The sequence below is a fragment of the Ptychodera flava genome (genome assembly GCF_041260155.1).
Source record: "Ptychodera flava strain L36383 chromosome 3 unlocalized genomic scaffold, AS_Pfla_20210202 Scaffold_25__1_contigs__length_14229661_pilon, whole genome shotgun sequence".
Lineage (NCBI taxonomy): Eukaryota > Metazoa > Hemichordata > Enteropneusta > Ptychoderidae > Ptychodera > Ptychodera flava.
Window position 1 is genome coordinate 615,666 of NW_027248279.1, and position 21,756 is coordinate 637,421.

The following is a 21,756-nucleotide window of genomic DNA, read 5'->3' on the forward strand; positions in this document are numbered from 1 at the left end:
TCGTATTAAACAAGTGGTGTTTTATCGCCTTTCAAACGATCTGTGGAAAGCGCTCACAAATTAACCTTGGTGTGCAACTGATATTATGAAAGAAGGAAAGTTAGCATTTTGATGCTGTCCTTGTTTGTCTCGTGATTTGTTGCACGTTGTCTCAAAATCCATCTTTTTAGGTAGTGTGACAGTACTTATCTGTAATTCTATATTGCTGGAATAGATTTGATGTCATATTTGTATATATTGTTTGTTGTAATGTGAAAATCGCTGAATGTTGTGTGGTGCGCTTTTTAAGACATAAATATTGTTATCATCAACATCATCATCAACATAATAATCCTGTTCTGAATCTAAATTTAAATGGGATAGTCCGTGGGCTGGAGGGGCCCACCGAGCACCCCCCCCTCCATAAACCTACTACATGGGTATTTTTTTTGTTCTTTGGGATCTGCTGAACTAAGATGTTAACATTGGATATTTTGGGATGCACTACCTGTCTGCACTGGTTTTTGGTTTGTATGTACCGCAAAAAATGGCGAAAAATGGGTAGGGTAGGGGTACTATATCCTCCCCTAAATTGGGTAAACAGCATAAAATAGCACAAACCTTACATTTTTGGAAAGCTCAGATACTGCTCTTTCTGAGGAATACCAACTTTAGCAACATTGATTTGTGTACATAGAAAGGACGACTTTAAAATGAATTTTTTTGACAATTTTGAAATTTTTTACCCAAAATACCATGTAACAATTGTGATTTACTTTTTATTAAGCAAAATTTTCACAACTTTTTGTGTTTAAATTATTTATTCCAACATATTAAACACGAAAAAAAGTGTAACATCAGATATTTAACTCATACACTACTTCTCTGGAGTCAATTTTGAATTGCGTGTATCTGTATGGGTGTGCAAAAGCTAGGGGTAGGGGTACAACATTCTTCCCTGATGAAGTAAACTGGCTTGAAATGCCATATACCTTATAGTTTTAGAGAGCTGAGATACTGGTCTTTCAAAAATGCATAAGGTTTTAGTAAAAAAATATGACGTCATAGAATTGGATAACTTTAAATCAATTTTTTCTGGTAATTCAGTATTTTTAACCGGAAGAAAATACGATAACTATTGTTTCCTCCCAATGAAGCAAATCAAACAGATTTATGGATGTTATTTACTAATTGCGATGTGCTGAAGAAGAAAATAAATGTCAAAATTGGGTATTTACAATGCATTATTGTCTCTACTCACTAAAAGTGCAAGTTTTGCTACATTGGTATATCGTGAATGGGCATTTTATTGTTATGCAATGAACTAATGCACAGCCTTAAAAAGACGACTTTAAAACGCGCACACATAGTCATATTGCCATTTTCTCCTTGAAGTAAATAGATTGTTGATGACTGTCTATTTTTATAATTTACTTTTTAAATATTTTTTTATAAAATAATTTTGATAAGACGTATTTGGAAAATTGTCTATGCCTCCTTGTCTTACTTATACAGCAAGCATTACTAACAATCTATTAGGCCGTGGGCTAGAGGGGGCGTCTACGTGCACCTTCCCCCCCCCCAACCCCACAGGATAACAAACCAGTATTTTTCAGAAGCCTTGGGATCCCTAGAATAAGAAATAGGATTTTAACAGACAACATATAGGGACTGAATAGCTGTCACGGTCATGTTTTGAAGGGTACTGCAAAATCACGATTTTGTGACCCACATGGATTTTTGTCGAACCAGTCTTCATGTACGTCATCTACTGAGCTTACTGTTTAACATGACCTGGCTTATGGGGTATCATTAGAAAGGTGATTTATTCTTCTTGAAAATGGTATATAGTAATATGCAATATCTTCTATAGTTTTCATGAAATAGGGCCATAGTTTACCCCATACCCCAAAGTTTATGTCTCAAATTACTGTCAAAACTAATCTAAATTCTACCAATTATTTACCTAGACATAATACAAAGGGCAATGCTGTGTATTAACTTTGTGTTATTTGCTATAGCTACATGTTAGAAACCTGAAATAAACTTTTGACGGAAAAAATATTGGGATCCTGTAGCTGTAACAGTCATATTTTGAAGGGTCCCGCAAAATCACAGTATTACTGAATCACATTCGTTTTTGTTAAACCTGTCTTCTTATAAGTCTTCTGCTGAGCTTATTTTAAACATAACGAGGCATATGCGGTATCATTAGAAAGTTAATTTACTTTTCTTTAAAATGATATATTGCAATATGCAATATCTTCTATAGTTTTCATGAAATGAGACCAAAACTTACCCCATACCCCAAAGTTTTATGTCGCAAGTTACAGTCAAAACTAATCTCAAATTCTACCAATTATTTTCGTAGACACTTTACAAAGGGATGCTTGTATAAAATATATTTGATTTGGTACAGCGACATGTCAAAAATATGATTAGACTTTTAACAGACAAATATTGGGATTGAAAGACTTTTAACAGACAAAATATTGGGATTGAATGACTGTTACTTGCATGTTTTGAAGGGTACCGTGAAGTCAGAGTATTACCGACTCGCATATGTTTTTGTTAAATTTGTCGTCTTGTAAGTCATCTGCTGACCTTACTTTTTATCATAGCCTAATTTATGGGCTGAAAAAATATATTTTATACAAAGTATCCCTTTTGTAAGTGTCTCGGAAAATAATTGGTAGAATTTGAGATTAGTTTTGACTGTAACTTAAGACCTAAAACTTTTGGGTATGGGGTAAGTTTTGGTCACATTTCATGAAAACTATAGAAGATATTGCATATTACTACATACCATTTTCAAGAAGAATAAATCACCTTTCTAATGATACCCCATAAGCCAGGCCTAATAGATTGTTAGTAATGCTTGCTGTATAAGTAAGACAAGGAGGCATAGACAATTTTCCAAATACGTCTTATCAAAATTATTTAATAAAAAAATGTTTAAAAAGTAAATTATAAAAATAGACAGTCATCAACAATCTATTTACTTCAAGGAGAAAATGGTAATATGACTATGTGTGCGCGTTTTAAAGTCGTCTTTTTAAGGCTGTGCATTAGTTCATTGCATAACAATACAATGCCCATTCACGATATACCAATGTAGCAAAACTTACAGTTTTAGTGAGTAGAGACAATAATGCATTGTAAATACCCAATTTCGACATTTATTTCTTCTTCAGCACATCGCAATTAGTAAAAAACATCCATAAATCTGTTTGATTTGCTTCATTGGGAGAAACAATAGTTATCGTATTTTCTCCCCGTTAAAAATACTGAATTACCAGAAAAATTGATTTAAAGTTATCCAATTCTGTGACGTCATATTTTTTTACGAAAACCTTATGCGTTTTTGAAAGACCAGTATCTCAGCTCTCTAAAACTATAAGATATATGGCATTTCAAGCCAGTTTACTTCATCAGGGAAAGAATGTTGTACCCCTACCCCCAGCATTTGCAAATCCCATACAGATACACGCAATTCAAAATTGACTCCAGAGAAGTAGTGTAGAGTTAAATATCTGATGTTAACACTTTTTTCGTGTTTAATATGTTGGAATAAATAATTTAAACACAAAAGGTTGTGAAAATTTTGCTTAATAAAAAGTAAATCACAATTGTTACATGGTATTTTTGGTAAAAAATTTCAAATTGTCAAAAAAAATTCATTTTAAAGTCGTCCTATTCTACGTACACAAATCAATTTTGCTAAAGTTGGTATTCCTCAGAAAGAGCAGTATCTGAGCTTTCCAGAAATGTAGGATTTGTGCTATTTCATGCTGGTTTACTCAATTTAGGGGAGGATATAGTACCCCTTACCCCTACCCATTTTCGCCATTTTTGCGGTACATACAAACCAAAAACTAGTGCAGACAGGTAGTGCATCCCAAAATATCCAATGTTAACATCTTTTTTCTAGTTCAGCAGATCCCAAAGAACAAAAAATACCCATGTAGTAGGTTTATGGGGGGGGGGGGGTGCACGGTGGGCCCCTCCAGCCCACGGACTAGAAAGTTATCAACAATCAATTAATGTGTTATTGCACGTCAAGTTACCTTGATATTTGTTTTCCGTTGTCATAAGCAACACTTTTTTCCGCATTCTCTCACTCTTCAAACAGTTTGAAATATCTTTTGCAAATGTTCCGGACAATTATTGGCAAAGCAATGAAAGACAATCGTTGTGAGATAAGCGTAGATGCGCTTCTTTGAGTTTACTCCTTACAGAAGCAGAGAGAGCTTACAAATGAGATGTGTGTCTGTCACGTTTCGATGTAAAGCATGCAATCGAGGTAAAAGTGCATGAAGAGCGCCACCTGCGGTATACTACATAAGATTACTCGGATACCGAGCTGTGGCCTTTCACCTGTGTGTCAATATCTCTGAAGCGAAAAATCGGTGACTTTTTGACTTCGACGTATAAGGAAATAAATATCACAGAAGCACTTTCGGTAGAATCCGTGCTGACACTACTTTGATTGGAGGAATCAAGGTACGTATGTATAGTTGTTTTCTTAATTATCCGAATTATTTCTAAAAATGGACAATGTATGAAGGTTACTCTGGCACATATGACGTACACTGCCCCTCACCTTATAAGATGTGCTTGTTTGTTTTTTTGTCACTGATGCATATTGTTGTATCCAAGAAAAATCACTTGGCGACTCACTAGTCAATATCAAAACTGTATTGACTATTTCATATTCTTTGTTTGTTCTTTCCCGATCACTAGACACCTAACTCATAGTGGTACAAACAGTGGATAACACACGATACACCGTTGTGTTTGCGGTGGTGTTGGATATTGCTCGCAGACATGAAACCTGAAACTATGCGAACATTTACGTCGACGTTAGTGGTTCAAGTTGGAGTGTTCGCTCTGTTGATTGGTAAGAATTGCAATTTCAGTTACATATCTTAATACAAGTCAGAATCTACTCTTCATCGATGTAAAATCTTTGGAAAGAGACAAGAAATGGTAAGCACAGTAACCCATTTTGAAGGTGTTATTCAGTTTGGTTTGTATCGCGAAAGTAGCCGTTGTGTGACGTTATTGCATTGTTAATCATCGAGTGCACAGTCAGACGCCCGGGGTCAGACGACGAGTGCATTCATCAATCTCTTCAAGGGGCTTTGCTGAATGAGTTTAAACTGTGTTCGTCACCGCAAGGGCTGCTAGACTACTTGTCGACACTTTAAAAATTCAAGACGGAGGTCATTAACGTCTGTCCTGATGGCAGTGGTGATTAAAACATATCAATGTACCTTTTTGCATTTGGTAATCAGAATTCACAAGACAAATTATAATTTATCGTATTTAGTTGGAATCAGCTTAAGGTGTTCCGCATGTTTTTCTCTAATAAATACAACGATTAGCTCATAAAAACTGTATAAATAGTCACAATAAATTACAGTAAACAAACATTTATGAGAGGCTCGCCTTGTAAGCTCTCTACGAAATTACAACGGCCAATTTATTATATTTTGAGAAGTGCAGTCATTATTAATTTTCGACCTTACACCGAACTCTCGGCCTTTCATACTTTTTGGTAGGGGTGGGAAGGAGCTTGGGGTAAAGTACACCGTGTGCATGGATTTCATTTGACGTGTATGTGTTTATATTTTTCCGCTTCTATGCCATATTTCCCCTTAATGTTTGGATATCTATATCAGGGAATGTACGTTATGCAAACGTTTGACTCAAGATATATACTTCAAAATTGAGTTTGTGTTATGCAATAGTAATCATCATGATACATTTAAACGTCATCAATCCAAAAAATGAAATATAGGATCTAGATATCATAGAAATGATAATTTTACTTATAGCTGGCATCCATGAGCAAATATTAAATGATACCAAAGAATTCGCTCTCTTTAGTTGTTTATTATTTTCCTGGTTCCGTTTCGAGTTTACGCTGCTACTAAACAACGGTTTCATAAGATATCTGTATATTTGCAAGAAATGCGCACAATAACTCAAACATTTGTTTTTTGTTTGTTTTGTTTTGAGCAGGCAACACTTCATACATTTCAAAACATTTTCTGCTGGCTTCAAAATGTAGCTGTGAACGCTGGTTGATTTTTAAAAACAGGAAGAAAACGACAATTCGCGTTATAAAGGGTTTTGTTTCCTTAAACTCATGACAGAACAATTTTCTGCATTCCAACATTTTAATGGCAATCTATAGAGTCATGGTTCGAGGACATAACACATATATTTTCTCGCCACAATTCTGTCGAGTTCTTTTCATTTTTATTACCTCTTTACAATCCTTTGATTGCATTAATCTTTCTTGTGTTTGGTTTTTTTTTCGAAACCTGGCAGTCATATTTTTCGCCGTCTTACGAACTAATTTTAAGATAGGATAAGTGACAGAAATAAAAGCATTAACTTTGTTTTTTTCCAGTGATGTGTCGTACATGTAATTTGACCGTGCCACAGCCCACTGTACAAGGATATGTCGGACACTCTTCCCTACTGCGTTGTTCGTTTTCAAACTGCAATGATGTGGAGTTGTATTGGTACAGTGGCATATTTATTTGGAGGAGGCTAATTTTGCAAAAGATCAACAACACTATCACCAAATATAGAGAAGGCATTTCGCTTGAGGGACAGGCAGACCTGCGCATATCGTCCGTCACACCCAGCGATCAAGATACATACACATGTCAGATTGAATACGCGACCATCACAAAAAGTGAAGTCATATCATTGAATGTCGATGGTGAGTTCGCATGGACCTTCAACCTAGCCGATATTTTTAAGTGTTGACAGACTGCTTGTATTTCTGACAGAATGTCTAGAGTCTGTACACTCTTAGATAACCTCTGCGAAAGGTCGGGGCGTATTATTAGCAATACTTGAACTCAATAAACATACGAATCACTTTATGGCAGTGTCTATTTCGAGTATTACAACTGTGTGGCAACCAAAAGTCTTAGTGTGCAGTGTAACAATGAATTCATTATAATTTTAATAAGTAATCAGTTTTCTGTTCACTAGATAGTGGCACGGTGACAGAAAACTATGGTCATACAATTTACTCAAAGCCAATTAATGAAGATTGTTTAATGTGAATCGCGGCTTTATGGCTTGTTCAAAAACGTCGGCTTTTAATTAGGTTTGTTATTAGAGTCATAGAAGTTGCTTTATTTCATATATATTTGATACAATACATTTTCAGTGGGGGTAGACTTACCGAGCCCCCAAAAACTTTTATGAAGTAAAGTAAAATGGACACATGACTCTATATCTTGGCCTTTTGTTGTTGTATTATCTATCTTAGCCAATTGTGTATGGCGTATTTTATATTAAATGGTGATTTGTGTTGTTATTGCTCTTTCGACCAGTTGCCATTGCTCCGTCGATCACCAGCTTAAATATTAACAGATCACCTGTCATCGAGAATGACTCTATCACTCTGACCTGCACGGCAACCGGTGTACCGACCCCCTCGTACGGATGGAAGGTGAACGGGTCGACCATTGGACATCAAGGCAGATATTTACATTTCCCGAGTATATCGCGAACAGACAGCGGAACGTATCGATGCCTCGCTAGTAATATACAAGGAAATGCGGCACGAGACAAGTCTGTCGACGTCTATTGTAAGTATACCATCAGTCCCTTCAGTCACAAAATTATTTATGCAGTGAAAAGGAATTCTGGTGATAAAATAACATGCCAATTGAGTCATCAGCTACTCACACGTGTGTTTTAAAACATTCCTTCGAAACCACCAACCCGACTTTCTGTATTTACAGATGTAAAGGTACAATGCAATTACACAAATATCACTGTAGCGTTTATCTTCGTATCATTTACAATACAAAGTTGCTGCATTGAAGTCCGGAGTGAAAGTTTCGAACTCTACGTCTAAATTATTTGACAGAAGTATCATTCTGTCAACCTTTGCAGATCGTGCCGTGTTTGAGTAAACCACGTGGTTTGAAAAGTTATTGATACTCCCGGAATTTTGTTTTTTTTTGTTTGAATTTGTTGTTTTGTGTGAGTTGTGTTGCTATATTTGTAACAATAACACTTACTTTAAATTAGACTTGCCTGGTTCACCATGGCCGACATGTGAGCTAACTACCTCTACTACAAAGGGGTACATTCAAGAAGGAGACGACGTTGAAATTACCTGTAGGGAGAGTGGAGGCAACCCTAGTCCAGGCTTACAGTGGTTTAACGACAGTTCAAGCTTAACAGTGGTTTATTATGGTCTGGCGGAATTTGGTTGGACTTTGACGTCACATGACAATGGAATCAAATACCGTTGTGATGGAAACCATCCAGCCGAATCACCCACGAGGCATTGTTACACAGATATATTGGATGTAAAATGTACGTAGTATTCTGTACCATTTTATATTACTGTATTTATAATATTTTTCTCTCCTTAACATGTAAAGAATATTTCCATAGATGACGACGGGAAACTACTGTTTTATGTTGATTCTATATCGTCAGGGGATATAGTTTTTCAAATTTACATTGTAATATGCTTAGCTTTAATATAGCAATGTACATTGGCTGCAGCCAAAGTTTATATTCTAATCAAGAAGGCCTGCTCTACCTAACATCTGTAAGCTAAAGCATATTTTGAACTCCAGCTTCAAAGGTGAACACGGCTTTACGTCGGACAGGTCTACGGCTTGAGGTCTTTATTGTTAAATTTTAGTCTTGTGTAGTTCAATGAACCCACAAATGAAGGGTTTGCATACAAGCAGCAACGGCGATAAAACAACATGATATACCTTGCTTTCTTTCTGAGCGTTTTTCGAGTAAAAAATTCTTAAAGTTCGATCTGCAGTCGATGAGTTGCATTACCACATTGCACAGAATTAATAATAGTGCACTCACCTGCTTCTGACCAGTTCTTTTAGCACGACGACAATTATCACAAATGTCGTCACCATCATTATATTATCTCAAAATAGATAGTCCCATGTTGCCAATTTGTGACGACTCCGGGCAATCACCCTACAGCGAGGGGGACACAGTTCAAATAACATGTCAGTCGATGGACGGGAACCCTCTGGCAAATCTGCGCTGGTTTAATTCAAGTGAATCGAATCCTATGAAAGAAACAACGCCACCATATCTTGGCCATGCTGTCAATCAATACAGCTGGACTGTGTCAAGGGCCGATAACCGGCTAAGCTTTGATTGTCAAGCGACGAATTTAGTCAGAACAACCCCTTTAACTTGTACAACGAGCGAGTTTCAAGTCAACTGTAAGTATGTAATATCATGACTGATAGACTTTACAGAATAAAGGATACATTGAGCAGTGCAAATTGTGTTACATTTTTTAAGCTTAGCCGTGATTTATTGGTATCCAGTGTTTGCATAATTGGCGTCTGTATCTCTAAATTCAATGTCTTGGTCTTCTCCAAAGCAAATCCAACAAGTTAAATATTTTTTTAAGCAATGATTAAGATTTTAATTTATCGAAACTTTATGTTCTCATCTATCTATCTATCTATCTATCTATCTATCTATCTATCTATCTATCTATCTATCTATCTATCTATCTATCTATCTATTTATCTAATATATATATATATATATAATATATATATATATATATATATATATATATATATATATATATATATATATATATATATATATATCTTACAGTCGCTTCAAACCAGGCGGACCTCGAAGGGTATACCGCACCTCTAACCACCGGGGACAATCTTAATCTTATGTGTACTTCCGGTAGCAGTAATCCAGAGTCAGAAATCATGTGGTATCGCGATGATGACGTCATTGGTGATAGTAGTTCTGAAACGATAGGTGAAGAAGTTACCGAAGATGGAGAGTTCTACGGATACGTCACAACACAAAATCTGACAGTGGATGTGCAGGCTAAGCATAACGGCGTTCGCTATCACTGTGGGACACGGAATCAAATGCTATCTCTCAATGGGCGAACTTCAGCGAATTCAACATTTGTGATTATGGAGGTTTATTGTGAGTTGTCCATTTTCTTATTCAGTTACCACTGTCTGTTCAAGAAATGAGTTGATGAAGATACTTCAGCAAAATAAATGTGGATTAGTAGTAAAGTGTATCAAAATACCATGAATTCTTACGGTCGCTTAATGATTATTCAGCAATGTTTGTCGTTTACATAAGGACTGGCACAATTTGATCATATTTAATTATAAATTCATGTATAGGAGTATTTTTTGAAGTTAAACATAGAGTTCATAACGTTTCCTCTGTCGAAATCGTTTTACAGAATTGTTACACAACGGCATTCAACGTGCATGATGTGCTCTCATATAACCTTTGACCTTCACAATATACGATTTTTTTCATCTCTGTTATTCAACCAAGTTTCAAAAAATTGCTTTAATCGAAAATTGCAAAGTCAGTTGGTAACATTCATTATATTGCCTAGATTACAAGACGCTTGTGGTTTTAATAATCGGTATGTAGTTATCTATATAAAATAAACACACATATTTCAAAAAAATAGTAAAGCTCGTATTTTCAATCCTCTAACAGTCCCACCAAACCAACCAGAGGACTGTGCGACAAGTGTGACAGGATGGCTAGATTACGTTGTTGAGGGTGAAAGTCTTGATCTTGGCTGCATATCATGTAGTGCAAACCCTGCTGCCGACGTCGTCTGGTACAGAGATGGTGTTCTACTGACACCCGATGAGGTCGAGTTTACCGATGGCATATACAATGGCCAGAGAACCATGGGTCATCTAGAAAAGGAAATCAGTTTTAGTGACCATGGTGCTGAGTACAGTTGTGAGGCGTCGAGTCCAGGGCGTTTCCCGAACCACATTTACCAATCACAAAAATTAACACTGAATGTCCACTGTAAGTGCGTTCTTTTTAATTCGAATAGTTTTCATTTACCAATAGCATAATAATTCCTAATTATGATTTATCTGATAGAATATGTCTTTCAAGTTTTCACGACCCCTGTCCAGAATTTAGTATGAATATGCGCTGACAGACTAACAAAGATATATGTGTATGCATTGTGTAAATATGGATGTCTCGCAGATGCTAACAAGGAAATTCTTCAGCCAGCGTTTATGGTCATTCGCAATGGACTCGTTGCTGTTCATTCCGTGTTCCTTATTATTTTTCAGTACACTTTATCCTTCCAATCAAGAAATATGACATTTTCCCTACTGCATGACTATTTCGTAAACATTATCAAAAATACTTGCATGGCTTTTACTATATCCGTTTCATTCTTTGTTTTGTTTTAGTATATCAGTTGTTTTTTTAACTTGTCTTAGGCCAAAAAAAAAAATAAATTGTACTGTTCCGATACCATTATTTTCAAAAATAGGGTAGGTAGGTCGGAAGAAATTTTTTCCAAAATATTTTCATTTTTAAACAGGCATTTTTAGGAGTTCAGGGCGATAAAACACTGGCCACAATATTTCAAGAAAAATGTATCATACATATAAAAGGCAAAAAAGCATAAAATATATCCTCGTTCAAGCAAAAATCAAACGCCAAGTAACGAACGCGTGATTTTATCGGTCTTTTCTTCTTTTTTTTATTTCCGTGTTTACGTAGCCTTAGAAAGTTAAGGGTCAGCATGTTAAAAAAGGGTAGGTCGGGTTATCGGCGCGGGACGGCACAAGTTATTTTTGTTCGGCCTTACATGTTCTCTGTGAAACATGAAATTTGCGCAGCAAATGTTTCTTGATCAGAACAGTCATAACGGCGTGATTTGGATTGGAAAAAACATACCGCCTAGAGTATCAAATAAATAATTCTGATTGGATCAAATAATTTGATTTATTTCCATAGACACGCCAAGGATAATAAACGATTATGACACCAATTCAACCAGAATCAATGCAGGAGACAGCGTTATCCTATGGTGTAACATCAGCAGTAATCCACGGGCAAATATTACCTGGTTGGACCAGAATGGCAAAATAATCACCAACCTTACTGCAAATCGCTTGATTCACGAAAGATGGCACGATTCCCAAATGATGAATAGCCTAAGAATAAGAGATGTCAATAGTGATGTAACTGGTTTCTATACATGTCAGGTCAATAATTCGGTCGGCGGCGCAGAGTTTACAGTATATATCGAAGTAATTGTTGGTGAGTAAAGTTATTGTATGTAGCAGTTTTTAAAGTTTGTTTAAGGCAGTACGCCCCGCGAAATCGAGAAACTTAAACTGTTGCTCAGTCTCTCTTTAAAGAAGTATAAAATATTTCCCGTCCGAAATTAAGTAAATATTAAAGTCGGAGGTCATGGTGGAAAATTTGTGAAATGGAAATAAATTACCCTATTTTTCTCAACATCTGAAACTTAGCATGGTCTCCACCCCGGAGCTTCAAAAAGTCTTTCAATTGTCATGATTATCCAATTTTGAAAACGTGTAAAAGTTTAACAGTCAACGAGGCACATTCTACTCTGTTTTGGAAACTGTTAGCAATCTGCTATTAAAATGACAACGAAAAATATGCATGCTGAATGTGCACGTTAAATACGGTTTTGAGAAGGAATAAATATTTTGCCTTGAATTCTCTCTTAATATATTTCTTCCTTTCAATTTTTCAGAAAGCAACACAATCGCCCTCATTATCTCTCTTTCCGTGACCCTATTTGCTATTCTGCTTGTTGTGGTAATTCTTGTGTTTTGCAAAAAACGTCGAGGTAAACAGAAAAATATAGGTAAGTGTGTAGCATAGTCATTTTTGCTTGGTTGTTTCGTGTATGTGTTTGTGTGTGTGTTATAATTCAAAGCCATGTCAGCGTCACGAAGCGTCTCTGCATGAGTTTTAATGATGACTACAAGGATGATTACAGAATTATAATCATCTTTGTTCGACAACTAAGATATTTCTTTCTTTCTTTTTTTCCAACAGAAACATCAGATGAGGGGTAATGTATTGTAATCTTTTAAATTCCGATATATATATATATATATATATATATATATATATATATATATATATATATATATATATATATATATATATATATATATATATATATATATATATATATATAAATATTTCTATTACAACAAGGATGAACTGTACAGGGCATCGCTTATCTCCGTTATTATGTTCTAATTGCGAAGTTTATGCTATTATATCTTGGCCACAGAAATGCCTATGCTGGGCTGGAGTTTGGATCAGGAAATGGAAAGGAAGCTGACAAGGGAGATTACATGACGCTTGTATTTCAAAATAAGCAAGGTAAATCAAGTTTTCTTTAAGTCAACAGTTAATGAACAGTCAACCTGAAATTGACTGTAGATGTCTGAAACAGAAGGCAGTTTGTCCTGCAGCGTTAAACGCGGAAAAGAGGTCGAGGAGTGGAGACGAGGTCAAAGTATACATGACAATAATCGAATGGTTCATGATGAAAATACGACTAGTTTTCAATCTGATTGGAATTCGAACTCACAGCGTACGGCATCCAGTCGGCTAGCGGAGACGCAAAACACTAGGCTTTTCTAACACTGAAAAGAACACAGCAGTGGACAATTACAACTATTTGATGGCATTCATCTTTGTAGCTAAAAAACGTTCCTATTCCCAGACGTAATTATTGAGTTTGAAAATGTCATGACTCTTAAACAACACTTATCTAACATAGTTTTCTCTCTTTTAGAAGACGGCGGCCTTGACGAAAACAAGAATCCAGCTTTTAAGGTACGAGATGTTAGACGATGACGCTATCACGTGACATGGCAATAATTTTTATATCTAAATACTAAACTTAAATATGCCAGCTCATCACTAAGTTTGCAATCTTTTTCAGTTAACTTAAAATTTCTGCCTTATATTAATCAAAAACAGTCATATTATCTTTAACAATACTTTAATTTTTACTTGTATCGAATTGCTGCCACTGTCTGTGCAAACTCCACGGCAGATATTTCGCTTCTTTGGTTATAGAAAACCATTAATTGTTCAGTACTCTGCAGCTTTCGTTTCAGTCAGAAAACAAGGGCATTTCCTTGTCAAAAGATGATATCGACTTCAAGCAATATACTAGCATATTTTCATACAATTTTTGTCTTTTAAAATCTATCTCCGTCACGCATTTCACCCAAATTGCGGCCTCATCTCCCGAACACAACAAACTATGTATTGTCACCGTTTCCTTTACCTTGAGGTTACTATCGATCATTTAACACTGTCATGGGTCTTTGAGCCTAGCCAGTATAACATAGCATGCATACTTGTCTTTTTCAGGCAGACGCACTTGGAAAGGCGACGAACCCTTGCATGAAGGTTGAATTTGACTCCATAACATTTATAGAAGACCTGTATACCGGAGTGTTCTCGAAATTAGTCAAGGGTGAAATACCGATATCAGAAAGAAGCAAGCTCGTCGTGTGTGTGAAAGTGGTTAAAGGTAGGATACAGGAAGGGGGGACAGCCCATGCTTATCGGTTCAAGGTGGTTTCTGTTCTCAAAATAATATTCAGTTGAATAGCCACAAATTTATCTAAACGATAACACTAAGCTGGATTTTGACCTAATTGCGAAAGGCGTTATTACAAGTCATTAAACCGAAGTTAAGGGGAAATACACAGCCAATCATAAATACATACATTTTAGAAAACAAAAGGCTTCCTGATATCTGTTCCATAATGAGAGTGCATTGAAATAAATATCTATTATTCTCAACTACTAATTAAAGTTTTATGTTTTACTATTTTTTCTTGATATAGCGAACGCCGGGGAAGATGCCGACGAAGCTTTACTGAATGAGGTACGATTTCTGAAAACACTTCAGGAACATCAAAATATCGACAAGATGATAGGATGCAGCGCAGAGAAAGGTAAATTTAACAATTATGGTTTCAAAATATTGAACAATGGAACCGTTGAATTCAACAATATGTACAGACAAAATACACATTAGTTTTCATTAAAGGGCAAGAAAAAAAGGGGACAAATGCTAATCGGAATGTATTTTACGTTGAAATATAAACAGAGTGCAAGATTAACAAGAGAACAAAAAGAAGCTGGCTGGGATACAGATGTATCTAAAAACTAACAAACAAACACTACGTACGTACGTATGCACATACATACATACATACATACATACATACATACATACATACATACATACATACATACATACATACATACATACATACATACATACATACATACATACATACATACATACATACATACATACATACATACATACATACATACATACATACATACATACATACATACATACATACATACATACATACATACACACACACACACACACATACCTACCTACCTACCTACCTACCTACCTACCTACCTACCTACCTACCTACCTACCTACCTACCTACCTACCTACATACATACATACATACATACATACATACATACATACACACACACACACACACACACACCTACCTACCTACCTACCTACCTACCTACCTACCTACCTACCTACCTACCTACCTACCTACCTACCTACCTACCTACCTACCTACCTACCTACCTACCTACCTACATACATACATACATACATACATACATACATACATACATACATACATACATACATACATACATACATACATACATACATACATACATACATACATACATACATACATACATACATACATACATACATACATACATACATACATACATACATACATACAAACATACATACATACATACATACATACATACATACATACATACATACATACATACATACATACATACATACATACATACATACATACATACATACATACATATTTAATGACTTCTTCTGTTGGGGTATTTATCTATAATGTGTTATTTAATATCAGAGTCACTATCTAAATATTCTCAGATCCACTGTCAGGCCTACAAGGATTTTTCTTACAATTCCAATGTAAGTTTTCTCTACGTTTACAGCTCCATACTGCATTGTGTATGAATATTGTCCTCATGGTAATCTAAGGGAGTATTTAATCGGCCTGCATAAGGAGGTGAAAAGGATCGATGAATACGAATTGGAAGATGTTACATTTAATTTACTTTGCAATTTCGCCTCACAAATCGCCAGTGGTATGGCTTTCCTTGGAGAAATAGAGGTAAGTTGTGTGAACAGATAGTACACTATTATATAGCATTATTTAGAAATAATGAAGAGCGCATAAAAACTAAGTTTGAAATAGAAAAGTGTTTCTTTTTCTTGAAAATTATCTAATCGTTTGTTTTTAAAGTGCATTCATCGAGCCCTGGCTGCTAGAAATATCCAAGTGTGGCATGACAACGTTTGCAAAATATCAGAGTTTGGATATTCGAGCAATGTTATGGATGTGAATACCTATGAAAAGATGATAGAGGTGAGTAGTAAGCTTGCTTTATATTCCCCGACCTATTACCGCTATTGTAGAGATAGTCACTATAAATCTGTCTGTCTTCCTCTCTTGCTTTATCTCTGTCTATCTCTTTCTCTTTCTCTATAACTTTCTCTCTTTCTATCTCTGTCTGTCTGTCATCCTCTCTGGCTTTATCTCTGTCTATCTTCTTCTGTTTCTATCTTGCTTTCTCTCTGTCTCTCTCTGTCTCTGTGTCGCTCTCTCTCTCTTTCTCTCTCTGTCACCCTCTTTCTCTCTCTCTGTCTCTATCTCTCTCTCTCTCTCTCTCTCTCTCTCTCTGTCTCTGTGTCGCTCTCTCTCTCTTTCTCTCTCTGTCACCCTCTTTCTCTCTCTCTGTGACTATTTTCCTCATTGAAAAGCGATCATCCTGCATGGACAGTATAAACTGAATCAAAAAGTTCAGAAAATGTAGACATGATTCACCCTAAACATTTGTTTTTTCTCCTAAAGGGTCGTCTTCCGGTTCGTTGGATGGCACTGGAATCCATATTGGAATGTGCGTACACTGCAAAGTCTGATGTGTGGTCATTCGGAATCGTATTGTGGGAAATATTTAACTTTGGTAAGAGAGTTGGATTATTTGGTATTTGCAATCTACAATAAATATTTTGGCATTAGACTTAAATGCTTGATATTACTCACGTGTACAGTGTTACGAGCTTCATTTCTGACAGTTTCCTATCGCTGCCTCTTTGTTATCAACTCTTCTATTTCTTTATCACTACCCTCTGTTCAGGTAAACAACCTTACCCCGACATGTCAACGAAGGATGTGATACGTGAACTTCAACATGGATACAGACTGCCTAGACCACATTACTGTGATGACGTAGTGTGAGTGACTTACATTCAATGTAGATAGATAGATAGATAGATAGATAGATAGATAGATAGATAGATAGATAGATAGATAGATAGATAGATAGATAGATAGATAGATAGATAGATAGATAGATAGATAGATAGATAGATAGATAGATAGATAGATAGATAGATAGATAGATAGATAGATAGATAGATAGATATTGAATCGTCTTCCTGTGTGTATGTACTTTAAGGTTGTTATTTCATTTTGTCTTTTGCAGCCATAGTATTATGGTAGAGTGTTGGCAAGATGAACCTGGGGATCGGCCAACCTTTGAAGAATTGGTCACTTCCATTGGACAGAATTACATTTAAACAAGGGTAATGTTGTCTTGTGTTAACCAGTACATTTTATTCACGCAATAAGTTGAACTGACAAATTGATTTTGAGGGCTAAAAATACTTAAGATGACTCTTATTTATGTTCCCTCAGACATCCATCGCTCCATGGGAATAAGACAAGCCAAGAACGGATCATGGACAAGTGGAATATATGTTTACTCACCGATGGTTTCCATTTTAAATGATCACGGAACAGAAATGAACAGATCATATATTGTTCTTGTTGAATTGCACGTTAGCAGACGTGTTTATAAGGTCGACATTCAGTGAACGTTTAAACTTTTACATGCCTCCGTAGGTCAGCATAATTTTTCACTGTTTATTTCCTTGTAAGTGCCAGTTGTACTCGTACCTGTTATTTAGGCCATACGTCATCAACAACAGAGAAGTAGGCTGATGAGTGAGTGATATGACCTAAAACAAGCTGACTATTTTTTTTTCTGTTTAGATATCGCAGCATAATAACTAGTGTGATATAACAGAATGTAAATTTCATCACACCATGTGCAAACGCTACTTAATGAAAATAAATTTGGGAGGCGTATATTTAAAAGTGCACTCTCCCTGTTTTTCAGAACTGACCGTTTCGCGAGTTGATTTTGTAAACCGATCAAAATATTTAGACGGGAAAATAAGAGGAACGTTTCAGTCGACTGTAGCGATCGGCAAGTAGGAAGCACCTGTCGTAAAAGAAAAAAAATATTGAATATATTCTTTTAAGCTCCAAAATGTATCAATAATTGAACGTAACAATTTCAGAGATGTTAGAATCTACAACAACTTCTTCTCTTTCTATCAAGGAAGTATGTTTTGTTTTCTTATAAATGTAGCCAAGTTGCCAAGTCAGTAACACTGCACAACTCCATATGTGTTGACGAATTCTTCCCTGCGGTATTCTAACGAATGTAAAGAAGGTTGTCAGTCACTCTGTCTCCTGAGGTCAAAGAACAACAACTGGGTTTGTTTGTGAATGTTCTATTAATATACATGACCGATTTTCCAAACACTTTTCCGCATTCTTTCTGCGTAGAGGTCTTGCTTAACTCTTCGATATAGAGAGTCTCGGATAAGTTTTGGAATGAGGATTAGTGCTGTTACGCTAAAGTTCAAGGCCGTGCACTGTAGATGAACAGAAAAATAACATATACAATAATTATTTTGTTGTTACGCCCTTGTCACATGCTTTGTTGATTTCTGAGAGTGACTTCGAGGCGCCATAAGTAGGCCGAGTGTGCTTTATTCAATTTATTCAATATGAACTGAATAGAAGTCAGTTGCGAGTTTCGCTCGTGAAAAGATGCCGTCGTATACACCGCAGCACTCTGGCTGAAACACCGCTAGTACGGCGCGCTTGCAATCACAGGTCATGCCTGTCATATAGTCTTGATGAGAATGCAAGCCGATAAAGCAGGGTATTTGTACGTGATCTTGTGTGTGCGTCCAGAGAGTAGAAATGCATTTGCTCCTGTCATATATACTGTTTTTTGACAATGTTTCTTTAATGAGGATGTGAAACAGAGATGTTAGTATTTTAATTTATGATCTGTTATTTACTGTAGGCTCTTTCAATTGAATCATATAACGGTTGCTTTGGGCGTGTCATGTTAATGTTAACGTTTTAATAACTTTAAATACACATTATCAACAGTTAAATTAACTATACGTCTGCAGAGTTTTCAGAACATCCTAAGATATAACGCAGAACAACATTATACTTTACGGCATTGAAAAAATATGGCACTTAAAAAGATTCGAAATTCTTCTGAAGGCTACGCAATGGAAATTTGTCAGTATTTGATAGTTCATTTTGGTTAGTAGAAAGCTTAAGTCTTAAAGAATTAAGAATTAATTAAGAATTAAGAATTAATTCATGTATTAAAATGATTAATTATTTGAAATAAGACTGGACCTGTCTGGATTGCTTGGAGCCAACCATAACATTTAAATGGCCTTCCTGTATACATGTGAAAAAATATTATGTCGGAAGGTTTTGTCACAACAATTTGAACCATCCCTCATATCAGCGTTTTACATGTAGTTCAACAGGTATTTCTGGGTGTTTTATATTCGTAGCGTCGTCGAAAGGTATACGTTTGACTACTCTACACTCAAATGTGACCGAACTAGACTTTAAACAGCCGATATCGTTCATATTAACTGCAAAGAGTTGTTTTAGTTTGCATACATGTAAATAAGTATTAAAAATTACTAATTCTGTTTACAGGGCACTGACGAACATGGAATTATTTTTTTGTCGGTCGTTGACAAGGGTTCTTGACACATCAAACACACGGCAATAGAATTATGTAGGGAGAACGCAATCAGCTGATCAATACTTAGGAGTATATATCATTTGAAATATTAGGAGCAAGATTACAGACATGTTGATTGATTTACTTTTTTGTTTGGTCAAGGGTAGCTTTCAAGTTGATGTGGGAGAAGACCATTACTTCACTTCCGGGTTCGTTACCCATCTATTCGGGTAAAACAATAGTGCTGACCGTTAAGTTTTGATACCTGAACTGATGCTTGTTTGGTTTGAACTTCAATTTGATGCATTTTTATAGAGATAATAGCCTGCTTGAATCACTATGCAGACTGCTTTGAAAGATGGCCATAAATTCTGTGAAAACATGAGGAGTTAAAAGGCACAAACAAATCATACCAATCAGCATTAATTTTGGCAATAACAGCGCTGGGGGCGCTATTTTAGGCACTAACTCAAAATTTCCGTGAGCTTCCCAGACAAAAAATCCACCACCTGTCAATCTGACATTGCCGTCACACCTGTCAAGAGGATTCGTGCCGCCGAATGTTTAAAAATAGGAAAATTGAGCTCGACAATAAATTAATGCCAACAAGTGGAGGAAGTGTTTATATTGGAAGGCATTCGGTCAAAGAATAATATAATCTCATACCCCAAGGACCTTGAATCAGATTTCTCACACGAGTCGGGGATATTTTGTCTCACACTCGCCTGCGACTCGTATGGGACCAAATATCCCCAACGAGTGTCAGAAATTTGATCCCCGGTCCTTGGTGTCTGAGATTCTATTTCTCACATGACCACAAAATGGATTAAATTCACATTGGACACGTACAATATTATCAAAAATCGTGACAACTCTGTCGTCTGCCACTGTACTCTGACCTGCTTACTTTGTAGTTCCGGTCCGTGTGTTGATCATCGTGCCATTGGGTAACGTTTTGCGCGTGGACGAAACAGGCTGTTTATCATCCAATCGGAGCTCGTGTAATGTTTACTGCAGAGTGTGAGGGTTCATTTGCATACTTAATGAACTTGCAATTAGTGATATAACTCTGAAAATACGGCACCGAATGAAACCTGCTACAAATATTGATCTGATAAATATATCATTTTAACATTAAAATTTTTATTAAGTTTTCATTGAACTACCATCAAACTCTGTAATTATAAAAATGTTAAGCAAAACGCTTTTAGGTCCCCCTATAGATAGAACAAACTTTCGAGTCCCCCCCTCTTCTACGCCAAAAATTTTCGACTTCCTCCCCAGAATTCATCCAGCCCCATCTGCCTCACTACTTTTTTTGTGAATGCAGCCTAAAGCCAGAAATTTTGAGCAGCTATCAATGAGGGTCGTTTGCTATGAATATTTTAGAACTTGGGCTGAAGGAAATTGAAATTTTTTGATCTCAATAAGATTCTGCTTGTGAAAGGGGTGACGTTTTCCACGAATATTGAATTGTTCTTGTATACTTCTGTAAATTTTAATATCGTCCCCGACATTCCTCACTCTAAGAAGTAGGAATATTTTTAGCTCTTCCTTTGCTCTCGGCCTCTGCTTATACTCCTTAAAAAGCTCCTTGTTGAGCTGAACACTCAATATAATTTTACCATCCAGATTGGCTACCTATATGTTTCTCTAGTTCATTCCCCGCCCGAGGGTATAAGGGTAGAACAAGCGTTCGCAGAGGTGAGAGCCACCTACGTTATTTACCAGACAAATGCAAATAGCGAACCTTGTCACCACCTCGTTTTTTTCAACTCGAGCGTTTCTTGTCGGCGATGCTATTACATGTCCCCAGTGTATTAATATCACCCGTTCACTGTGAAGCGCCCACGTATAGGTGTGTTGTATCAGACCTCGACTTATTTGAAATAACAAGTCTCTAGTGGAGGCCACATTCGTGCTTATCT

General features: G+C 36.2%; 2 protein-coding genes and 1 long non-coding RNA gene across 3 annotated transcripts in view; all 3 read left to right on the forward strand.

Moving 5' to 3' along the window:
- LOC139125362 (V-set and immunoglobulin domain-containing protein 10-like) overlaps nt 1–12,886 on the forward strand; it is a 79,067-nt gene extending 66,181 nt beyond the window's left edge. The window contains exons 3-9 of the mRNA XM_070691450.1: nt 7,344–7,601; nt 8,050–8,340; nt 8,937–9,233; nt 9,643–9,978; nt 10,519–10,845; nt 11,800–12,105; nt 12,569–12,886. Of these exons, the coding sequence (XP_070547551.1) occupies nt 7,344–7,601; nt 8,050–8,340; nt 8,937–9,233; nt 9,643–9,978; nt 10,519–10,845; nt 11,800–12,105; nt 12,569–12,699 (1,946 nt within the window). The 3' untranslated portion in view covers nt 12,700–12,886. The remainder of the gene's footprint in view (nt 1–7,343; nt 7,602–8,049; nt 8,341–8,936; nt 9,234–9,642; nt 9,979–10,518; nt 10,846–11,799; nt 12,106–12,568) is intronic.
- Nucleotides 12,887–14,224: 1,338 nt separating this feature from the next.
- On the forward strand, nt 14,225–16,783 carry LOC139125157 (fibroblast growth factor receptor 2-like). The gene is made up of 5 exons (XM_070691262.1): nt 14,225–14,380; nt 14,700–14,810; nt 15,902–16,080; nt 16,213–16,335; nt 16,751–16,783. The coding sequence occupies exons 1-5, from the start codon at nt 14,251–14,253 to the stop codon at nt 16,781–16,783; spliced, it is 576 nt and encodes a 191-aa protein (XP_070547363.1). The 5' UTR covers nt 14,225–14,250.
- A 52-nt stretch (nt 16,784–16,835) lies between these two features.
- LOC139125357 (uncharacterized) lies at nt 16,836–19,428 on the forward strand. Its single transcript, XR_011550207.1, has 4 exons — nt 16,836–16,933; nt 17,108–17,204; nt 17,456–17,555; nt 17,668–19,428. It is a non-coding gene; the product is annotated as an uncharacterized lncRNA (long non-coding RNA).
- The last annotated feature ends 2,328 nt before the right edge of the window (nt 19,429–21,756 follow it).